The 23,891-nt window shown below is 30.5% G+C and overlaps 1 protein-coding gene across 2 annotated transcripts in view; it reads right to left on the bottom strand.

The window, feature by feature from the left end:
* Nucleotides 1-5,208: 5,208 nt before the first annotated feature.
* LOC132935911 (uncharacterized) overlaps nt 5,209-23,891 on the bottom strand; it is a 30,292-nt gene continuing 11,609 nt past the window's right edge. For both annotated transcript variants that reach the window (XM_061002549.1, XM_061002550.1), the window contains 7 exons: nt 10,767-10,974; nt 9,841-10,018; nt 9,634-9,712; nt 9,210-9,273; nt 9,023-9,136; nt 8,782-8,913; nt 5,209-7,781 (listed from right to left, as the gene is read on the bottom strand). In XM_061002549.1, the coding sequence (XP_060858532.1) occupies nt 7,701-7,781; nt 8,782-8,913; nt 9,023-9,136; nt 9,210-9,273; nt 9,634-9,712; nt 9,841-10,018; nt 10,767-10,898 (780 nt within the window). In that variant the 5' untranslated portion in view covers nt 10,899-10,974 and the 3' untranslated portion in view covers nt 5,209-7,700. The remainder of the gene's footprint in view (nt 7,782-8,781; nt 8,914-9,022; nt 9,137-9,209; nt 9,274-9,633; nt 9,713-9,840; nt 10,019-10,766; nt 10,975-23,891) is intronic.

Raw genomic sequence — 23,891 nt, 5'->3', positions numbered from 1 at the left:
AAAATGTAATCAGCTGCAACTGCTGTGACAGTGATGCAACCGGCAATCGGTGAAACGATGTCCGACGGGGTTACGACTGAATTTCGAATACGACACGAGATCGCCACACACGTTCACCCACACGGCCGTCGATCGTAATTTTTTTTCACACAAAATGTTTATAGTCATCGTCGAACACGTCGAACAAGTGCGGAATGGCTGCAAAGAGTAAAATTTCAAATCAAGCCGATTTCAGCCGATAATGGCTGCAGCTTGTAGCGTCACCGTCAGTTCCCTTTTCCCGTGCTCTCTCACTTGTTTTGCAAAGGACATAGAAATATAGAATGTTGTTGTCTTTAGTATTTCACGGCCTTTTATACACATTTGACAGTTTGATTCTAAGATGATAATTCAGTGAAATTATTAGGAAAAAATGAATACATTTTTTGCCGCGATAAATTACAAGTTATTACTTACGTATAAAGTAATAAACTATAATATTTCTTTCCGTCGAAAAAATGTAACAAAAATATTACAAGTAGGCAAGGCTGGGCATTAACGAGTTAAAAAGTTAAAGTTAAGTTAAAAAGTAAATTTAATTTAAACTTTTTAACTTAACTAGTTACTTTTGGATTTTCATTAACTTAACTGTTAACTTACTACATTTCTTTCCTAATTAACGTGAAATTAACGAGTTAATTTTTCATTTTAAGAAGTAAGCCAAGTTAATTTATTTTGTTTTTAATTTTATTATATTTCACTATTTCAGTCTATTTCGTTTTCATGTCAAAAAAGGTGGATAAGTGGATGTCGCTCTGCTGTACAGTTGGTTACAAATGGGTCACTGTAATGGATGGTGTTAAATTTGAATTCAATGATATAATATCATTGTATAAGAAAAACGATTCTGAGCGAAAACGGTCAGTCAGCCTATGATTTTACCAAGTATATTTGATGATATTATTGTGAATAAAGTAATTTATATATAACCTATTTACTCGGAGCCTTGTTTTAAATTTTCAATCTTTAGCCATAAAAGTTAAACATTTTATACATTTTTAACCACAAAATAATTAATAAATTATAAATTTGATAAATGTTGTCAACATTTGAACTTTAAATGCTTATAAAAAAAAATTGTGCCTATGTATTTTTAATATTTTTCAACTGCTATTAGAACGATATATCAGGAGCCTTATATTAAATTTTCACGCTTTTTTACCCAACAAATAAACATTTATTGATATCATAAAACTAAGAAAATTGAAAACTGACAATGTCCGTAAACAGCTCAAAAAGAGTCAAAATATTTTCAACATTTTATGGTGTATAGAAAATGCTAATATGAACATTCAGTGAAATTTTCAAGTATCTACAGTCATTCGTTTTTTAATTACAATAAAATAAGAAAATTGTTACATGAGAAATCGAGTGAATATCAAATGTTGTAAAAATATAAATTTCAGACGCTCATAAAAATTTAATTTAAGTTTCTTCTAGACATTTTGTTTTTGATAAAGGTAGACAAACTTATGAGTAATCTTATATTGCATTTTAAAATCTTAGATTTAAGAAGAAACATTTTTATGAATTCTCAACTCAAAATAATTTGCTATTTTTCGTGATTTTTCCGTATTTTGTCAAAATTTGAACTTTAAATGCTTATAATTAAAAACTGTGACTAAGGATTTTTAATTTTTTTCATCTGCCTTTGAAACAATAACCTAGGAGCCTTCTATTAAATTTTCAAGCTTTTTTAATCAACAGATAAAATTTTATTGATATTTATAGAAAAAAAAACTAAAAAAATTGAAAACTGACAATGGCCGTAAATAGCTCAAAAAGAGTCAAAATATTTTGTAAATTTTATGGTGTATAGAAAATGCTAATATAAACATTCAGTCAACATTTCATGTCCCTACGGTCATTTGTTTTAGAGTTACACCAAAAACCAAAATCGATTTTCTCGAAAACAGATTTTGCGTAAAAATTCCCGTTTTTCCTTAATTTTTCTTTTGTTTTTCACGTCGCTTGTGAAAACTACTGGGAAATTTTTACTTTTGACCCCCCAAAGTACCAACTAGATTCACTTTCCTATCAGAAAAGTTACTATTGAAGAAAATCCAAGCACTTTTACTGTCCTAAAAGGTGATGACAGACACAAAAATAAAAAAAAAATAAATAAATAAAAATAAATAAAAAATTAAAAAAATAAAAAAAAAAACACACATCATTGTAGAATCAATACATTCATCGCTTCGCTCAGAATCTAAAATATGTATCGTAAATTGTTTAAAGTTAAAAATTAATATTATTCGAATCTAACTTATATGGAAATACTGTATGAAGTATAAACACTATATCCTATATTTAGTTTTGGGTTGGAAAAAATTAAGTACGCTAGTGTTGTATAAACAAATTAACTTTTCTTTAACTTAATAAAAAGTTAACAAAAAGTGTGTATTAACTTTTAACTTAGATGAGTTAACCTATAGTTAAATTAACTTTTAACTTTTAACTTTTTGTTATTGATGCATATTAATTTAACTTGACTGAGTTAAAAAAAATCATTAACTTGCCCAGCCTTGCAAGTAGGTACAAAGAACAGTTGGTAAATAGATTAGATAACAGTTAATGTACATTGTAGTAATTTTTATACCATAGGAACTGTATTTACTGTATAGGCAGTGTAGCCGTAAAGGTGAAGCATAGACGATAGACCTATAAATTAATGGACAGAGCTTAGAGAGAGAAACCACCGGACGAGTCAACGAGAATAAATCAATAAAGGTTAAAAGGTCCCCCCACACTGCAGCGGTGGCGGTAAAATGAGTCACATCTAACATAATTTATGAGATGAGTCGAGAGAGAAAGAATGTCGGACGACGATCGTAATTTTCCGATATTTTCACAATCTAAAACTTCTGAATTTGTCATGAAATTTACTTGATAAAAAGATTTTTCAATTTCTTTGAAATTAAACTCTTAAACATTTCAAAATGTCATTTTTAAATGTTGAATATTCAAAATGTCTAAATGTTAATAATATTGAACTGAACAAACTAATTAAAAAATGTAAGAAAGTAGATTTCAAGTTAACTTCACAACGAAATCAAATATGTTTGTTAATACAATAGGCCAAACATTGATACTTTCAGACAACAAAAAAACAAAATAATTAATATTTGAGTAGCGCTTTGTTGTTATTTTAAACATTACAGTCAGTACTCAGTAGTTACATGGTCACATAGAACACACTCAAATGATCATTAATCACACGCGACTACGCATACATTTGAACGATAATTGTTAAAAAAAATTGCCTATATTGAACTCCTTACAAGCGGTCGGTGTTGAATTTTCGAAACTGTAGAAACTACTGTGAGGACGCCACACCCGCTATTCGAGGGGTTTACTATAAGCAATTATAATGACATTTTAAGATTTTATTTTTAATTTTAATAATATTTTTATACTAATTCAAAGTATTTTAAATGTAGTTAAATATCAGCCAACAGTGATTGTTGAGTAATAACAAAACATGGTTTCGCGTAACAACAAAAGTGAATCTTTACAAATAAATGATTTGGATTGCCTTTTAAGAAAAATATAATATGCAGACATAGATAAAGTTCTTCTCTGTGAATTGTGAACATTTTAGGTCGTATGGTCAATTCAAAAAAAAAAAATAACTCGTGTTTTATTTTCCTGAAAATGTGTCACTTAACTTGGTAGCTAAATTCATTCAAATCCCAAAATTAATTTTGTAGCAATATTAAAAATACATAAATTAAAGTTTTTTAAGGAACCATGACATTTTTATTCAAAAACATTTCTAATAAACAAAAAATGAATCATTATGAAAAAAAAAATGTATAACTATCTCTAACAAACTTTTAGGGCTGTTCTTACAATGTCTGGTTAAAGTTAATCAACACTTAACCGGCCGAATTCTGCCGGTAATAAAATCTGTTATCAGTCGGTTAGCATTAACCGACACTTTACCGGACATTGTAAGGATGGCCTTTAATGAATTTAATGAACAAACAAAAGTATTCAATATGTTTTACAACTAATGAAAATATATATATGAATTATTATCTGTAATCTGAGTCTCATCGCTATCTTCGTTAAAGGTTTCCTAAAATTAGTAGAAATGAGGGTTCTGTGTTAAGTGGACATAAGTCAATATTGGTAACAGTAAGTTTAATGGTTATTGAAGTGCTTAAAGTAGAGTTTTACTAAGCATACAATGTATTACTTATATTATGTTAAAGAATATCAGGTTTAGATTATTAAATTTTATGAAGACCATTATGAGTGTCTTATTTATGACAGATATGGGATCTCAAGGATCCCCAATGATTCTACTGCAAAATTAAATACAAATGTAATAAATGTTCCCATGACCTATTGTTCAGCTTGCTTAGCTTGCACTTAAAACTTCCATAGCGGTATAACAAATTATGTTGAAATAAATTATAATATAATAATAAGAATTATATAAGTTTTTGTAAAATTACATTAATATATTTCTAATACATTGTTAATTATCTTTAAATTATTATTTATCATGTATGTTTTTGCTAAAAGTAACCTAATTAATGATTATAGGCCTGTTAATTTTGTGTTCCGCTACAGACTTGGACAAAAAAAAGTTATTTTTATTTAAGATGATGTCAGCATGGTTTTCTCTCTCTGGCCAATACGCAACATAGACAAAACGTTTTTAGGCAGAATCATTTTTTTTATTTTTTATAGTAATCTTAGAGTAAAATCACCCATTACAAAAACAATAGAGAATATTTTTTTTGAGGGTGTGAAATGGGTTAAATATTATCTTAAAAATAATTTAAAGGATATATAAATTTTAAATTTTAATTCATTTTTCAAGTCGAATACAGAGTCAAATAATATTATTGTAAAAGGTGATTTTACTCCAAGATCATATAAATGATTTTAATTGAAAGCGTTTTATCTATGTTGCGCGTGAGTTTAAGAAAGAAAACAAATATTGCGCTGACAATATTGACAAGATATGTTTGCGACATTATCTGCTTTAGATAGGCAAGTTTAGTATCACTAAAATGACTAGCCATTTTTAATAATGTCTGAATATTATCATTATTTAGAATATTATGTACACACATTGAAATAAAGTACAAATTATTTTTAGTTTATATTGAATGCTTCAAATATGTTTTTATTTGTTATTAATAATACAAATATACATAATCTTTGGCAAATAACATTAATAATCTATGACTAAAGATTTTTTTTTTTAAGTATAGAGTTCAATATACATTACATTGTTTAGACAGTTTTAAGTATCTTACAGTAAACAGAAAAAAAATTACAATTTACCCTCAAAGTTTAGAGGGTGTAAATTATAAAACTATTTGAAAGGTAATTTACATTATACTATTTTATTTAATGAAGAAAAATTTCAATGCTGAGCCAATAAAAATTGATCCTTATTACAAGCAGCTCATCAAATGTAAAATAAACATTTTTTATAAATTATTTGAATGTCATGTAAAGCCCTCTTAAGGTGATTAACTTAAATTATATGTTGTAAACAAAAAAAATCTAATATTGTGAAATTACAGACTTAATTCTAACACAATTCATAATCGTAAGGAAATACAATGTCCAAAATCAATTACCAAAATACACTTTTAATCAATAATTCTTAAACGACATTATTGGTAAAAAAAAATACATACCTTTATCATCTCATAAGTCTTTTAACATAATTTATAGTCTAAGTACAGTGTACATACATTGTTCCGATGCACCATAATGCATTTTGGTTATAACTTATAATGTATGATGACAATCTGTATTAATATAAGTTTGAGTCTCAATAACTCAAACCTCAAATTTTTTTCTTGTCTCTTGAATTGTTTTTAAGTTGCGTTTGAAAAATATAACTCGAAAAATACATAAGTTGAATTTATTTTTATTCACCTTGAGATTTGAGTTATCAAGACTTTACTGTACTTAAATATTTAACAATAATGAATATTTTACTGTTAAATATAACTTTATAACTTTGAAAAATAGGATTAGAAAAAATAAAAATTACTATATGTACAAATAAGAAAAAAACACATAAAATATACTACGATATTTCATCTTAGTGATCACCTACAACTTGTCTATCCAACAACTAATAATGTCGGATAATAATACTTTAAATATGCCATTTGAATTTATTTTATTAGTAAAATATTATTATATTATTATATTAATATAATATTATTATTATACACAATTTATCAATAGTGTAATAACTATTTCAAGTGAATAATAATATTTTGTAACACAATAGTTATATTAACATCAATCAAGTATCACCATTACATAGTTTAATGCAATAAAATATTATATAAAATTAACTATTGGTATCGGCATATTCATTTTGTATTAAAATATTATTTTCTAACATAAGTTGTCAGACTGAACATATTGTACCTCATCATGTGAACTCGCAGTACTAAATTCATTAATTTAATTTAAACAACAAATTCAAATTTTACCCGAGTATTAATAATTAATATGTTATCCATAATTTAGGCACCCAAACTAACAGCTAAACAAGTGACTATTATTCCACAATATTGTATGACAAATTCAATTGACATACATACATAATTGGTTCATCAATGAACTTACATATTATAAACAAAACATAATGATTTAAGACTAGTAAAAGCTTAACAAAATAGTAGCATTTTTATCAAAAGAAGTTTAATGTAGGTATAGAATGGGCAGATTGCTTTGACAAAAAAAATTATTACAGTTCATATTGTGATTCTATCAATTGATTTTAACAATTTAAAATTAAACACAATGTTTTTTTTCAATGTTAAAATAAACTATAAACCTAACAAACAAAAAAAATTACATCCATAAAATAATTCTCAAAACAAAAACTTATAATAGACCGCCATTGTTCAAAAACAACAATGTAGGTATTTTTTAAAAAAAAAGAAAAATATATAATATAACGATAAAAAAAAATTAAAAGAAGAGCGTACTTGATTGATCAACGACTAAAATGTAATTTAAACAGGCACCCAATGAGTAAAATTTTAGAATCAAATCACGGCGTTGATTTTTCTGTTGGTAACACAACTTTTGACGGTTAAAATGATTATCGTTTTAATAACGGTTTAATAGTATAAAATCATTATGTAGTTAGGCTTGTACCTATTAGTGTTAATAAATTCATTTGTTGTCACACATTACACTGTTATCATACTCAAGTATAGACTATTATAGATTACATTTTTAGTCGTAATCCAATCGTAGGCCTTACGCCTTAATTTTTTTCCAATATTTAGCAAAAAAAAAGAAAACGAGCATTTTTTAACATTTCACGAATTTGAGACCCATTTACAAAAATAAATCCTACACACTACTACTGTGTTGTAGCTCCACGGTTCATATATATAGTACACTATTTTTAAAACCTACCACATACACATTTATTTTATAAGTAAAAAAATAATAGATATTTTGTACATACATCTCTATGCTTAAAAACTTACAAGTTTTAAAAGCTCGAAAAAGAAATCGCTAACTGTTTTCATGATTGGTGGTATAAAAACAGACACAAATTGATTCTTCTGTGTTATATAACATCGAATAAGGTCACGGTGACAATTGTTACAGTGTATATTATATACATGATGCGTTTGATACATCGACACTAATTATATATAAATAAAATTTTCGTATTCGTTTGTTGAAGGTTCTTCTTTTTCTTGATGGTGGTCAGTCCAAATTGTCTGCACCTAATAACAAAATGGAAAACCCATTAGTTTATAATTATGGAAAAAATGAAATTGTCACATCTATAATAATACCCGCAAGTCATAAATATTGTTATACACAATAGCTAAGCAGGGGCGTATTTAGAAATGTCTTAGAGGTGGGCAGGAATCAGTGGCGCACACATAAAAATAAATTGGGGTAGTATATTGAAACAGTTACATCTATATTGGCTAATAGGCTAATGGCTATAGCCTATAATTATTCAATAGTTTATTTTTAACATTTTTATACGTAGTAGAATTTTTATGATGTAAATATTTTAGGGCCAGGGGGTCCACCCACACACCAAAAAAATCAGGGGTAGCAGAATATGGTGAATGGGTGAGGCATAGGCATTTTTATGTAAGAAACACATCAGCTGGTCAACTGTATGATCCAAAACAGAATCGGTGAACTGTATATAATAAATAAAGAAAGATAAATCATCTAATTAATTTTTAATAGTTATTATGAACTTATTAGTAATAAGATTATCAATAGAGATATTTTAGACATTTAAATATAGGCGTATGCCATGTAAAAAAAATATATAATATATTAGGTACAGATACTTATTTTATTGTTTACTTTTTATTTTTAATGACACTTTAAAGACACTTTTACTCAATGGTTCATTTTCAACTTTTATTCTACAGGACTCTCTAGTATTTATGATTATGAATCCTAAACATTATTAATGCTTGAAATAGGGAAGTAGGGGCTTTGTGCCCCACGGGTCATTTCGAACTTGAGTTTTCTAGGTATATAATCAGCACAGTCACAAATACATAGTATTTTAAAATATTATAAGAGAAAAAACATGCAAGTGTAGGAAGTCTGTTAAATCGTCTTTTAATATTTGACAGTTATACCAGCCATAGTTATATGACAAATTATTTTATTAAGACTGCTATAGGAGTGACTATCCTTCAACGAGTTAATGTCCAAATAATACATGGTAACAAAATTGACTAAACTCACTTGTTTTGACTTATAATTCGGATTCCTTTTAATGATGAAAATGTAGTCGCTATTGGAGGGCCAACAGCATTGCACGTTCAATGGCATGTCATCGTGGTGGAGTTTGCGTTGGTATTCTTCGAATTTCGATAACTAATTCAAAATAACAAAATAATAATTAATGATAATTCATTATAATTAATATTAATTGCAGGAGTGAAATCTCGATCGCATAATGGGTATGTTTTTTGTATGTAATTACCTCGTACAAAGAAAACTGTTCAACTTGCTCTTTGCTATTATAACAGTTGAGCAATATTTTGATCAGCTCGTCGACAGTCGTGCGTTCAGAAATCAATAAGCTTTTATACTTGGACTGATAAAAATAAACAAAATTGTTAATATGGATAAGTTCAAAGTTCCAAGCAAAGAATAATCGTTACACTTACCCCTGGCATCAGTTCGCCGTCGTACACTTTCACTAGTCCACCTTTTTTAGATTGCAAGCAAAACCTTAAACGAATAACAAAACGCAAGTGTTAAATTTAATAAAAATAAACAAATGATAATGTGTGGAGTTACCTAAATAGCAATATCGATACTAAGGGTTTTACATAATATTATGATTAATAAAATATGCAGCAATATTATGTTGAAAATTTCGAAGAAAAAAAACCTAATGTAGATTTTGTGCGAATGAAAACAGTTATATGAAGTATATTACATATGAAGTTATATGTGTAGCTGTCATATAAAAATACTCAAATAATATAATGTTAACGTTTAAGAGCATAATATGCGGAAGTATCAAACCGAAATTGGATAATATAATTAATAATAATATATGTCTGAATTAATAATACTATAAATCACCTCGATTCTCCTCTGGGATGGCATGACTGCAACACGGCAGGACACGATTCGTTGTCCAGGACGAATACAGTTCTGAGTCCTGAATAAAAACAATCAAAATACGATCATTGCAATGATGATATTTTGCGTAAATAATTTAATGATTTAAACGTGAATTGCAGTTATTCACTTATAGCCAATATTCACGGCCGCATTATTATAACCTACCGATTTTCCTGAGGTTTATCTCCATGGTCATGAAAAACAAATTCGGGTCCCTGTGACGCATTCGGTATTTGTTGAGCAGAATGGATATCACTTCACTGCAAGTCGTCGTATAAGCCAGCCCGAGTGTTTTGTACTCGAGGTCGGCACGCAAACACTTTGTGTACACTTTGATCGTATCCTATAATATTATATTCTATTATTATCGTATTAATAATTCCATAACACAGTAAATAAGCGTCATCCGCAGAGTTATGAAATAAAAAATTCAGCCCGAGTAAATATATTATTAATTAGTTTCCGTTTTCCTAACTATATTATTTATGTTTCTCGGATAAAGGGTATTGACGATTGAAAGTGATAAGGTGTAACGGGGACGCTGTGGATCATTTATATGCTATTTTACTAGTTCTCCGTTACAGATCCACCCCCTGCCCCCCCCCCCCCGGATAATTGATAAGCTTTCAATCGCCAATAATAGAGGTGTTGAATACAAATAAAAGACGGACATTGTGTGTAGGTAAATTCATGAAATATGACTAGAGTATAGGGTTAGAAATCATCTATTTAAATAGTGCATTTACAAAAATGTATAAACTATAGTAAGTAAAACATGAATAGATATACAAGAGACAATAGAGGGTGATTCTGCGTCCAAGCATGCTCACCTCAATTTTTTTTTTCTTTAACCATTAAACTTCAATTATAATTTTGGGAATTCGTAAGTATAGGTACTTGAGAACCATGTTTTCAAATATATTTTATTATAAATTGTTAAGATGATTTTTTTCTTTAAATGTGTTCGAAGTTTGAAATTTGAACTAGAGTTTCTGAGCTTTAATTTTGTTATTGTAAAGTTTAATTTAATAATTAATTTTCAAAAATATATTTTTCAAAATTTTGATAAAATAAATCGTCTAAAAACTTACAACTGGATTTGAAATGTTCAACGACGATATGCTTGAACATCTACTAGACATAGGCTCATGGTTGAAAGAACTTGCTGTGGACACAATGCTAAGTGTGTCGGCACATTTTGCTCGGTGCACGTGTTTTAACATGGTTGCTTTTTATGGATCCTTTTATCTTTTCTCACCGTCCGACATAAACCAACTCGAATGACAAATCGTTTAAAGCCTGAAAAAACAGAGTTCTCAATTTATGACCGACAATTTATTAACTAAAATTAATTTTCATAAAGTTATGTTTTACGGTAGAAAATAGAAAAACTATATTTATATCAAACCCGTACACCACATGACGTCCGCAGTTACAAATTATAATTAAATGATGACAAATATTTCACTAGCTCATAGTTTTTAATCATAATTAAAACTAAACATACACATTACACACCGATGATATAGAACTAAAGAAATAGAATTTTTTCAAACAGTTTCCTTATAGTTTTATAAATTTTATTGATTATTTAATATTTGTTATAGAATATTTAAAATAATGTCATGTCAATATCAATATGTACCAACTTGTTACTTTGGTATGGGAAACATAATACAAATAGATTAACAGGAACCACCTTTGAGAGGCCATGCTACTGCAGTGAATTTTAGCTCAAAAGACCTAAAGTTTTTTCAAAATTAAAGTTAATTCACGTTGTCCGATTTTGAAAAATATTTTGAACTCGACAGAAAATTATCTATAGATTGTATGGAACACTCTGTAAAAATTAAATCTTATATTATTGCCAACTGTAATAATTGAATGTTTGAAAATATGAATTTTTTTAAATCATAATTAAAATTGCAAACGAAAAGTGTTTCGTAAGATCTACAGATCTACAATTTTCTGATGAATTCAAATATTTTTTCAGAATCAAAATCAGAGGTCGTCTAACTTTAATTTTTCCAAGACAATAAGTAAGTTTTTGTAAAATTATTCGTATAGTGAATTTTAGATTCTTATCGAGTTATTGACATGGGCATGCGCGTACGAGAGTGGTACCCGCATTGAATTTTACTCACACTAATAATTATTTGCAACTAACACAGATTCCGGGCGACTAAGGCGAGGTTATAAATTGCCTAAATATTGCCCCTTAAATAATAGCAAGGTTTTTTAATTTGTAGTGTAAAAACAGAGTATGCGCGAATGAAAACTGTAGGAAGTTAAAATAATGCTAAGATCACAAAATTTGTACATAATATAAGAATATTACGCATGCTTAAATTAAGATGTTGTTTATATTGTTCAATAAATTATCAAAAATTAGAGGATTAAGTTATCGAACTTTTGAAAACGCTTTATTTCAGATAATGTTCTTCACTAGAAGCAGACTGTGAAAATTTGGTGATTTTATAACAATTCCAATACACTTTGACTTGGTTTTGATTCACGCAAGCCTATTTTCGTTAAACAAAACAAAAACACTTGGAGTGTACACGAGCGCCACATTTAGAGCAGCGCATTCTGTTCGTTCTGTCTCTTAAGGAGTTTTATGTATGCAATAATAAGTATTTTTATACGTTTAGCTGCCTATACCTACAACTGTGCGTGTCATCAAGTCATAGAATAATAATATCAAGCGCATCTGTAATATTTAACAGTAGGTAACGATTTTTATAAAAAAAAAAATGATAAATAATACATAAAATAATGACAATATTCATTAAAGAAACATAAATATATAATAAAAACGAAGAACCACAAAATGTAATTATAGTGTTCCCGTGACGTTACCGCTTTTGATTGATGCATTATCGTCGGATAGTGGCGTGGGTAAACATGCAGTCGTAAAATATTATATTATAGTTACGAAACAAAATATTTAAACGAGAAAGACGAGTACTTTTTCTGGGCGATCAGTGTGCTACTTTTTGCCATAAAAAAATACATCCAACGCATTACATAACAACACTAATTTAAACGATTCGATGACATTATGACACAATTATTGTGTTTATGCATAAAAAAATTTGTTTCTATTGCACAGATTAAGTCACCGTCAAAAAATATTTGTTTCTCAATTTAATAACTGGACCTTCCTATTTTTACGAAATATTAAAATTCCCTTAAAGTAAATTTTCTATCGGTTTTCGGCGCAATATAAGATTCACGGGGACTTCTTTTATTTGAATGTTTTTTTTTTTAAGTTGTCATAGGTGAGATATAAATTTATTATGTGAAATGGTGGAATTAAATACAAAGTTTGACTTTGCATATTTTTTACGGTTTCGTCATAATATTTTAGGAAAAGTGCAAATTTCAACATTTGTTAGGATATTAGTGTTTTTTTAGTTATAAATATAATAGTTTCGGCCGTTTCGGGTAATATCGTATTTGGATTGTTGGGAAAAATAATTCCCGAAATAAATTTTCTTTAAAGAAGTCTCTTTGTCGATTAATAAATGACATAGCTATCGACCATCGTAAAATATTATAAACTCAATGACGTCTAGATTGTACGAAGAATTTAAAATCAGTACGTTTGTGTATCGTATTTTGTAACCGAGTACTTACATAGTACCTACCTTAGACACTCGGCACTGTATAACTTAAGAACGAAGAACTATCTATTTATCTACATCATTTTTTACTTCATCCTTTTAATCTAAGTTAGGTTACGTTGTTATTAATTCCTAAATTATTAATTATTATTAATTTAAAATTATTTTTGTCGTTTTAACATTTTTGTAATTTTGTAACTAAGTATAATGGATTTTTTTCGAACAAAAAAATTTTAGCTGCATATTTTTTATATTTTTTTAGTCCAATATGTCCCCAACTCTAATTATTATAATATACCTACCAATAAACTATGAAGTAACGTAGAACAAAGAACTCGTTTACGCGCATAATTTGTAGTCACTCGCCCAACGTTTTTTGTTCATGTCTAAAAAAAAAAATGAACGTCACCTACATGAGCCTTAAACATTCGAAATTTGCCACTTTTAAAACTGTTCTCAAACCACACGGTTTGCCTCATCGCGGTTTTCAAAACATGTGTAATTTTAACATAGTTAGATAAAAATATAATATCCAATGTTTGATGATGATTGCACTTTGTATGCTCTCGTCGGAGCCAATTGGTTTGCCTTATCAGTTATCTGCAGAAACGAGTTTCGGGTTGAAATTATTGGAGTTAATGTTCGTTAATTAATTGTCGTGTGACCGACGTCCGACACACGATAGATAGTACGATACGTGTTTCCTGACAATGATATACAATAAACATTCTACAGATAGTGTTTAACGATAATCGACAATGACCGATGTGGGTAGTATGAACTATGAAGGTATGTAGACGTACAAAGTTTGAAACGTGCGATGGAAAATTAGTATTTTCTACAAATGTGTTGTATAAACGAGATGAGCCTTTTGATTAATTATATTTTCGATTTATGAGCAAAAGACTCGTGAGGTAAAAATATGTGAAAAGTGCGCGAACGAGTTGTAGAATCGTCGTGTTATTGGCTATGCCGGAGACAAAAAGGTAACGAACGATAAACCGATTAATTTACTAATATTTATAGAATTTGACGTGTGCTTTTGACAGGCTATTTTACTATTTAGGTACGCAGAAAATACAATAATATCGAATTATTCGTTTACGCTAGCAAAATTATAGATAATGATGTGAAATAAAAATATAAAATTATTTCATGAGTAGTCAACACGCGAATCGGATTGAAAAAAACCAGCACATCATTATTTATTCCCCTCTGGTACGACGATGGAAAAAATAATGATATATTTATTTAATTTTATTTGAAATTCAATACCTACAGAATTTATATAATATAATTTATATTATATTATAATGTATGATATAAATTATATCATATAAATTCTGTATTGAAAATCAAAACAAATTAAACTTATTGATACACTTGAGATGAGATTATTGGTGATCACTGATTTTATACATTTTATAATTTATCATATCTGATGTATTTTGAGTGAAAAAAAACGAATGTCGTACCGAGACATTTGTTTCGGAAATAATGATTATCTAAATACTCGAACTTTCTCGGACTATAATAATACTATGCTACCATCATATTACTATCTAAACATTCGACAAGGCCACAAGGATATTAAAATAATTTGTCATGACTGAACACCGGTGTTTTATAAAGAAACGATTATAACGACATTTTAAGAACAATATTCAAATAGAAAAATTAAAATATATTTAAATGCCAATTCTAAGTAGTTAACTGTCTGATGGTCCCGTGTCTCTACCGTTATTGGTTTCTGCGTAAGCGTATAATAATATAATTACGAAATTATATAGAAATGCATACCATATTGGACATATTGTTACAGATCGGACGTCACTACGTCTTCAGTGCGATTTAAGAGCCCAATCACATTTTATCAAAACAACATATTTTTAACGCATTTTACGTGGGTTTTTCGCGACTCTAAATACATTTCATGACAAGAATTCGTATACATACTGTTTTAAATTTATCTTTAAATAATATTTAAAAACAGGAAAGTTGAGGCGTGTTTGAAAATGCTGTTATATTTCATATTTTATAAGAGGTGTTTTATCATTACACGGCCAGAAAAATTGGAAATTAGTGATGGGGGGGAGGGCATAGGGGGGAGTGGCATCAGTTCCAGAAGTTTTTTAAAGTGCGTAAAATTGAACAGCATAATACATTTTTTACTATTATAAGTACTGGGTTAAACCAAAAATGTTTGTTTTGTTTTAGAATAATATATTGATTTATATAATAGTATTACGTATGGTAATCATAAATCAATAATTGAAAAAATACCTACCCCGGGGCACAAAATATCTCAAGTGGAAGTCACATATTCACCGTGTTGTCCTCTCGTTTCACGAATGAACAATGTAGCAAATCAGTCTAATTTTGTGTTCTAATAATATTTATTTAGATTCTACAATAAATATTATAAAATACGATATTTTAATTTTAAAGCTGGTTATGAATATTTTTGAATTACATACTCATAACTCATAACTTGTCACGTGTTAGTAATGCGGAGACAGCACATGCGGGTACAACGTCGCCCTCTTTAAATCCGGCCTAGATTTCTCCGAAAGATATTTGAGGTTGTAGTCGATCGACGTTTGGCTGGTATAAGAAATGGTACCGAAAATCACCGACAAGACGTCCTCGTCCTGATATTCTGAGAATCGCTATTAGTTAATAGCACCCACGACTCTAGGGGTGTAGTGGCCCAACAAGTACGGCGGAAACATAAATAATAATGTACGAAAACACCCCAACTACCGATTTTTGATTTATTGATGAAATCGTTTTCCACAAATCAGAATGCGCGAAGGATCACGCGGCTGGAACGTGTTTTTTTTTTCGTGGCGGCGATCGATGAAGCGTAATAACGCGGTGCGTGGGGGGGGGGGGGGGCAGGACATATTGTGGACGTCGTCGTTTACGACAATATTGCACACGCCGGTTGCAGCTGTTGCCATTCGCGGGCTAATAAATGGGCAGAATGCATTGCAGATGAACGTGTTGTTTTGGAGAGAAAAAAAAATCCGTGCGCGCGACCACAATATTATTACACCACACCGCGGTGTAAGGATTCGGCGCAGGACCCTCTAAACAGTCTTAAACGCTGTTGCAGGTGTTCCACCGGTGTTGTCTGTAAGCCGTCCAAGTCTATATTTACACACGTTTGCGTGTCGTTGACGATGGATGGTATACTTCCGATACAAATGCATAGGAGGTTAAGCCGTTTCTCGTATTATATTTATTTACGTCCACCACCGGAGAAAATAATAATAAAAAACGAACGAACGAAATAATAATAATAATAATTGCTCGAAAAACGAAAACAATTAATGCAAAGTACTCGGGTAAAACATCATTATAATAATATACCTACACACTATTATTACACAGGTATGTAAAAAAAACACGCACGCGTGACAATCGTGAATAATAACGAATCGCAATAAAATCCTATAACAATTTTTTTTCATTTTCGTTGTAATGCAATTTTTTAATAGTTTTTTAAGAAACCGAACCACCATCTAAAAACATACTATTATTAAAACATATACGGGTGAATGTAAACATACACATAAATAGATATTTCCGGTGTTTAAATGAAAAGTCCAAACATATTAGTAATTACGCGGATCATTATATTAATATTGTTGTTGTTATTATTATTATTATTATGATTTATTAAAGCCATACGACGTGTGCGTGCAACGTGCAGTCTACATAATATAAAACTGCAGTATTTTATAACGTTAAATATTATCGTGAAAAAAATATGGTCGATTAATATTTTTATAAACATTACATAATATTATTTTATTATAATGTCTCAGTTCGATAAAATAAACTAATGCGTTTTTATTTTATATGATTACATAAAGATGATTAAGGGTTATTCACGGTAGGAAAAAAAAGAATTAAAAATAAATTCCTACGCTCGCTACTAATGTGTTCCTCTTCTTTCTATGTACACCGTCACGAGGTAAATACAAAAAATAGCTCTCACGCGTAGTAATAATAATAATAATAATAATAATAATAATGTCAGTATAATGGTCGAGAAATAACTCATTACAAGCGGTAGTCGAACGAAAAGGGTCGGATGAAAAGGTGACGCGCGGACGAGGAGATCGTGATTTACCGACCCGGAGAAGCGTCGGCGGCTGATGGGATAACGCAGATTTCGACCGTTTAGTATGTACAATGAACACTGTGTACACATAATAAAATACAGACGACGTTACAAAATAATATATTATATTCTCTTATCGTTTTCGAGTGTATAATAATAATATATTATCGTCTTCGTGCGACATACGATCTCGTACATGAAGGGTTGTCGAGTTTGCTAGAGGATCTATATACAGGGTGATTCACCCTCGTTGTGAATCTATTCAAGTATTTGACATTTTTAAATATACGTAAGACCATATTTTCAAGTTCTTGTCTCTTAAGATTTATCGCACCACTTAGAGAGAGTATAAACAAACTTTTCTACTGTAAATTATTCAGCGGATAATTTTGACGCATTAAAATCAAAAGAAAGAATAATTTTTGAATTTTTAACTTTGTGTACTAAGGGCAATATAATAGGTTAATTTATTATTTATATAATAGGTTAATCATAATTTGTAAAAATGGCCCAAGTATAATAAATAATAAATCAAATATTCTATATTATTGTAAAACCATTTTTAAGGATTATTATCCTTGGGTAGTATAAACATTGTAATAACTTATCACTGAAAAACCACTTGTTCAAAATTTGAATGAATTCATTATTAATCGGGGGTGAGCATGCTTGGTGCTCATCCTGTACATTACTATAAAATGAACCTTTGGCTGGCAGCAGGTAAATAATATGCAGTGTGGCATTTCAGGTATTACTATATAAGATGGTATAAAGATACGCCCCCGATTACTATAATATACCTTCGTCGTACAAACACTGTATTATTTTTACATAATATTATTATTCTATTAAACGTCGACTAAAGACAAACACTAGCGTGCATCAATAATATTGTATACGTACAATAATCCTGCGATACGATTCCGGATCGGTTTTTTTTTTTTTTTTGGACTCGTCCCGAAAACTGTTTACGACGTTTTTCAGCGGTCGTGGGACACACGCGCGCTTTTATATATTACGACGATAATAATTATTATTATAATGTTATGCACGGCGTATAAAAAAACAGTGGACGTCGGAGAAATGCGATTTCGTCGTAGAAGCGTATTTTTTTGTTTTTAACAATAAGATGACCACCATTGTCCTGTCCCTGGCTATATTGAAACAACGCATATTTATTTCGCTGTCATTTCAATATTCATTAAAACGATGATCGGATTTTAATAATATTCCGTTAACGGTCGAACCGAACAACGCAATTCGATTATACGAACAGGAATTTTAAAACCTCTAACCAATACGCAATAAACGAAAACGAAATACGTACGAAAACGAAGTATACATTATTGTAGTATATAATATTATATCGTGTGCAGGATGCATTCGTATTATATTATGGTCGTCGAATGATGCCTATAACTGTTCGGTTTGAAACGTGTGCATACGATTAAAATTAAAATCACGTTATTTCCGAATCTGTTTGATAATTTAATCGTAGATCGTAGATTGTAATGATTGTACGCAGTCATGTACTGTACATAATATTATAATATTTCGTTTTGGTCGCAGAACACAAAATTATAAGATATTTGGCCCACTAGATATGGTATAAACAATAACGTACACAATAATAAGACTTAATGGGAGTACGACCAGAGTTACTGTTTTAGGCATAAAATAAAATATTGCAATCTATTTCCGAGTGTGCAAATTAGCTATAAAAATCACAATTTCATTCAACAACAATTTCTAACTTAAATACAGTGTTTACATATTTTTATCGCTTTCGTATGTTTGTTTATTACGCATTTACGCACGGAAATCGGAATATAAATAACTCCACAAACATTTCACGGTCACCGTACATGGTTCGAATTAAAATATGTTTTTATATAATACTTTTATTTATAATAGTCCCCATATTATGATATATATCTAATATAATACATAAGATACATCAGGTACATCAGATAATATTGTACATTTTATTATCAATATACACTTACCATCATCCTAATGGACGAGTAATTTTTATCTACATAAATCCACGTACCTTAGGGCTTAGGTTTGTCATTTGTTCTCTTGTCTACGCAGACGATTACATTCCACGGAATATTGGTCATATTATTAAGTTTATCGAGTAACGGATTACTTTATCAGACCGTGACACATCATCGTTATGTCGTATGGCAATGAAGTGGGCGGCTTATGTTATTCATCCGTCGCGATAGAATAATATTCTCGAAAACGATTTCAAGCTACGAATCGGAAACATAAGTGCAACATTTTAGTGTGGCCGTTGTATAGTACGTATGGAACGTTCGTAAGCCGTAAGTACGTTATCGACAATCGACAAACCATATACGGAAACATGTATCTGTATTCCATTTAGTTAAACATAAAAATTACATACCGATCCTTGATACGGTTAAAGTGAACGCTAATCTGTTTGCTTTCGACGTTTGAATTAAGTTTCGTCGTTTCGAAATCTTTTACGTCACGGGTCGTCGACGTTTGTGTTATATTTTTCATCGCACGTTTATAAAATATTGTACTGTTTATTTTTCAGTAATAATTTAATAAAATATTGTGCATGTCCACTCTGACATTCTCGAGAATTTTCAACGGGGGGAGGGGTTGTGTTTCTTGAACAAACTATATAGAGGGGCACAAAAATTCACGCTAGCGGTGCACAAAAAAACGGGCGCGTAAAAATACAGCCAATTGTGGGGGGGGGGGGGGTTAAACCCCATGAACCCCCTCCCTTCAATACTCCCACCCACGCATGTCCAACACTCCGACTGTATAAGTTATGAAGCGTAGGTGCGTTGATTTGTTTATGTCGGACATGCCAACATGTAAGGTTCGATGAAAAATCTAGATAAAAGATCGCGAGTTTTAGAACAAAAGACGCTCGTTTTTGGACGAACATGTACTCAAATAAGAAGTGCTCACGACGACAACGTGTACTACCATAAATAACTTGAGTACATACATAATTTGAATTTAATTAGCATCGCAGTATTTGAGAAATCCAAAAAATTGCAGACATTTCAAATATAAAATAAAAACGATGTATGAGCAATAATTTTTAAAATTTGTTTAGACGTATATGTTGTAATGAATTAAAAGATGTTTATTGGCCAACGTAATTAATTTAACCGCACACGGCTAGTGGGACATAGGACTCTCACTCTCTACGTACTCACCTTGCTAACTATTCACAAGGACCATTTAAAAAAACATATAAGAGAAATCAGAAGTGAAAAGTTCGGAAAACAAGTCTCGTTATGCTGATATGGCTGGGGGAAGAATAGCCGAAATAAAAAGTTAGACTCAGACAGAGAAATAGACGATAAAAAAGATTGTTACACTGTTAAAAGAGTTTTCACAAGCTCATTCTCATAATGAAATACAAAGCGCTGTTACGGGATTATATTATTGATTTGTCGAACACCTTATATACAGAGTGATACTGATACATTTTACGTAAGACGCTCATTATTTCAGAAAACAATAACGTTTTTTAATAGTATATCAATTTGTTTTAGAATAATGTTTTTTTGAACGACATAAAATTATATTATAGAAAAATATTTTCAGACTAATAGTTTTTCAAATAATGAGTGACTTACGTTAAATGGATCACTCGGTATACAGGGTGTTTTTCAACTGTGTAGATCGATACACACGTGGCGCGAATATCAATCATCAGACACAGTTAAAGACTTTTTAATCTCATCTTGTTGTATACGTCATACACATCGCGGTCTACCGCTCCGTCGTCGTCGGCCGACCTTCACATACTCTTCCGATGGATTCCTCGCAAGCTCCGACTGAGCAACGGTATCACACACAGTATTATTATTATTCGAGGAAATATTTCACTACAGTATTAACGCATAATATATATATATTAGTACGCCCAAACCTTGAGATACTTTATATACACATCTTGTCGCGACTCACAGGCACATAATAACAATATAATTTTATGTTATAATATAGGTATCTGGTATACGCGGTCGATGCTGCTGCGGTTTTGAGCCGGTATCGGGTATATAATATTATGATACACATATTATGCGGTGTACACCACATGTTATTCCTATTACGCCGACGCCACCCATCGGCCAACGTTATACACATGTATAATATTGTGTATTATGTAGGTATACGCTTTACGGGCCATATAATATATATAATAATATTTATTATTATTTGTCGTCATATTATATTATTATTATCATCATCATCACACGATCATCATGCATCGTCGCGGCGACTCGTACAAAATTCTACACCCGACCGCAAATATGTCTCTGCGTGTAACGCAGTACCCGTGTAAGTATAACAATAATAATAAATAACAACAACGAGTCGATGAATGGAAATACACTCACCGTAGCCCATATCGGTAAAAAAAAAAATCGGATCTCGGATAAAGGAAATTGTTACGTATTGAAAACCGATGCTCCTGAGATTTTTCGTCACACTCTCCCGAGTTCTTTTTCCGTCTATACGGGGTGAGCTATTTACCACGAGACACTATACATTTCCGAAAATCATAACATTTTTAATAATATTTCTTTTACAACATTTCAAGTTATTTTAAGACAACATTTATGAAAACAACTATATTTTTTATTATATTTTAAGTTTTTACTGTCTTAACTGACAACGTGCATTTTTTATTTCATATTCGACATATTCAGAAGCAGAATATAATTCGGAGTATTTTGATCTATAAAAATCAAATTTCGGACAGTTAGTTTATCAGTCGAAAAAAATTAAAGTTTAGATCACTCCGCTCATCAAAACTATAATTGCTCACAGGTTATAACTCATAAGCTACTCGTCCAAAATTCGATTTTTGTACATCAAATTGCACAAAAAAATATTGTGCTTTGCAAAAAGGAGTAACAAAAAAAAAATATTGTCTTTAAAAATAGATTACAATTACCTATGTAAAACATATATTTTCAAAAACTTAAACAATTATTGGAATAACAAGTGTCTTACTTATTAAATGGAACACCCTATATATTATTATAACATAGGCACAAATATAATAACGGCGACAATACACAACACAATAATACAATAATATCATATCCTTTCGTTTTACTCGGTCTACACGGCCGCGCCTAAACGTATATTATAATAGGTACAGCGTGTATATACTTAGCGTACTTGGCGTCGAATGGTTGCTCGCGGGCGGAAAGTCGAATCGCTTTATCACACGAAACGACGACACCGACGATAATGTGCCTAATATTATCATTTTATTTTCCCACCGGACGAGCGTCGTTTCGTTATTTCTATTGTTTTGGTAAAAAAAAAAATAATGTAACCCCGCTCGCGCGTGTATATGCAATTATTATAGGCGTATTATATTATAATACAAAGGTGTGCAGTGTTTCAGACTTTTTTTCCGTAGACAATTTGAGAATAACGTCTTCGCAAAAATGAGTGAAACGCCAAAAAACCAGCTATTTTACTTTTTGCAAATCAGCTACTTTAGTGGGAAAACTTATAAAGGACGGCCCGAGAACTTCAATCGATGTTCCTGAATAATTTCATATTTATAACTTACCTATAAGTTATAATATGTGTGCTCTAAGCAACTGAATACACGACGAGATTTATCGTAACCCGAAACCCATTTCACGGTTTTGTGGTTTTCTGGTAGTACCTATCGATTATCACAACGCCGGCGCGGTGTCTAAAAATCTTAAAATCCGTGTGACAATTATTATTCTCATAGCTTATATGAACCATTGTTTAATATGGAAATAAAAAACAATTCAAATCAAATAACATTAATCTGGTATAAAAGTAGAAGTACAGCAAACGGAAAATAAGTTTTCGACTCCACCTTCGCCGACACGAGAATGCGAATACACCCAAGTTTGTAAGAATAGCACCGAAATTCCCTATACATAAATACGTTATAAGTCACTTTATCACAATAGTATTACATATTATTATAAAGTTCCGGATTCGAACTTGGACGGCGCAAACGTCCTTCACCAGTTGTTGTTGCAGACGCATATTTACGCGACATATTGTAACATAATAATATTGGTACTCGTTTCGATTTTCGTTTTAAACTGGTTTTGCCGCGGTCGACAATGTTGATAATATTATTATTAATATAATAATACGCCAAAGCATATACATAACTATTTACTGGGACATTGCACGTACCTATTTATGTTGACGAAACGGGGTTATTATTTTTTAACGATTCCCAGTATAATAGACGCTCGACGATCGAGTTTAAGGCGAATATTTTTACGTCACATGTGCTGACAAATAACCATATTTACTTTCCGTGAACGCGGTCATTAGGTGCCCATTATTTTTTATTTATACATAATTTAATTCCATTCCTCCGGCGGAATACCTGCTGCATTACGCACGGTCATCGTTGCTAAGCTAATTGACGCTTAATC

The sequence above is a fragment of the Metopolophium dirhodum genome, chromosome 1 (genome assembly GCF_019925205.1).
Source record: "Metopolophium dirhodum isolate CAU chromosome 1, ASM1992520v1, whole genome shotgun sequence".
In the NCBI taxonomy this organism is placed as follows: domain Eukaryota; kingdom Metazoa; phylum Arthropoda; class Insecta; order Hemiptera; family Aphididae; genus Metopolophium; species Metopolophium dirhodum.
This window is presented reverse-complemented; position numbering and strand designations above follow the sequence as displayed.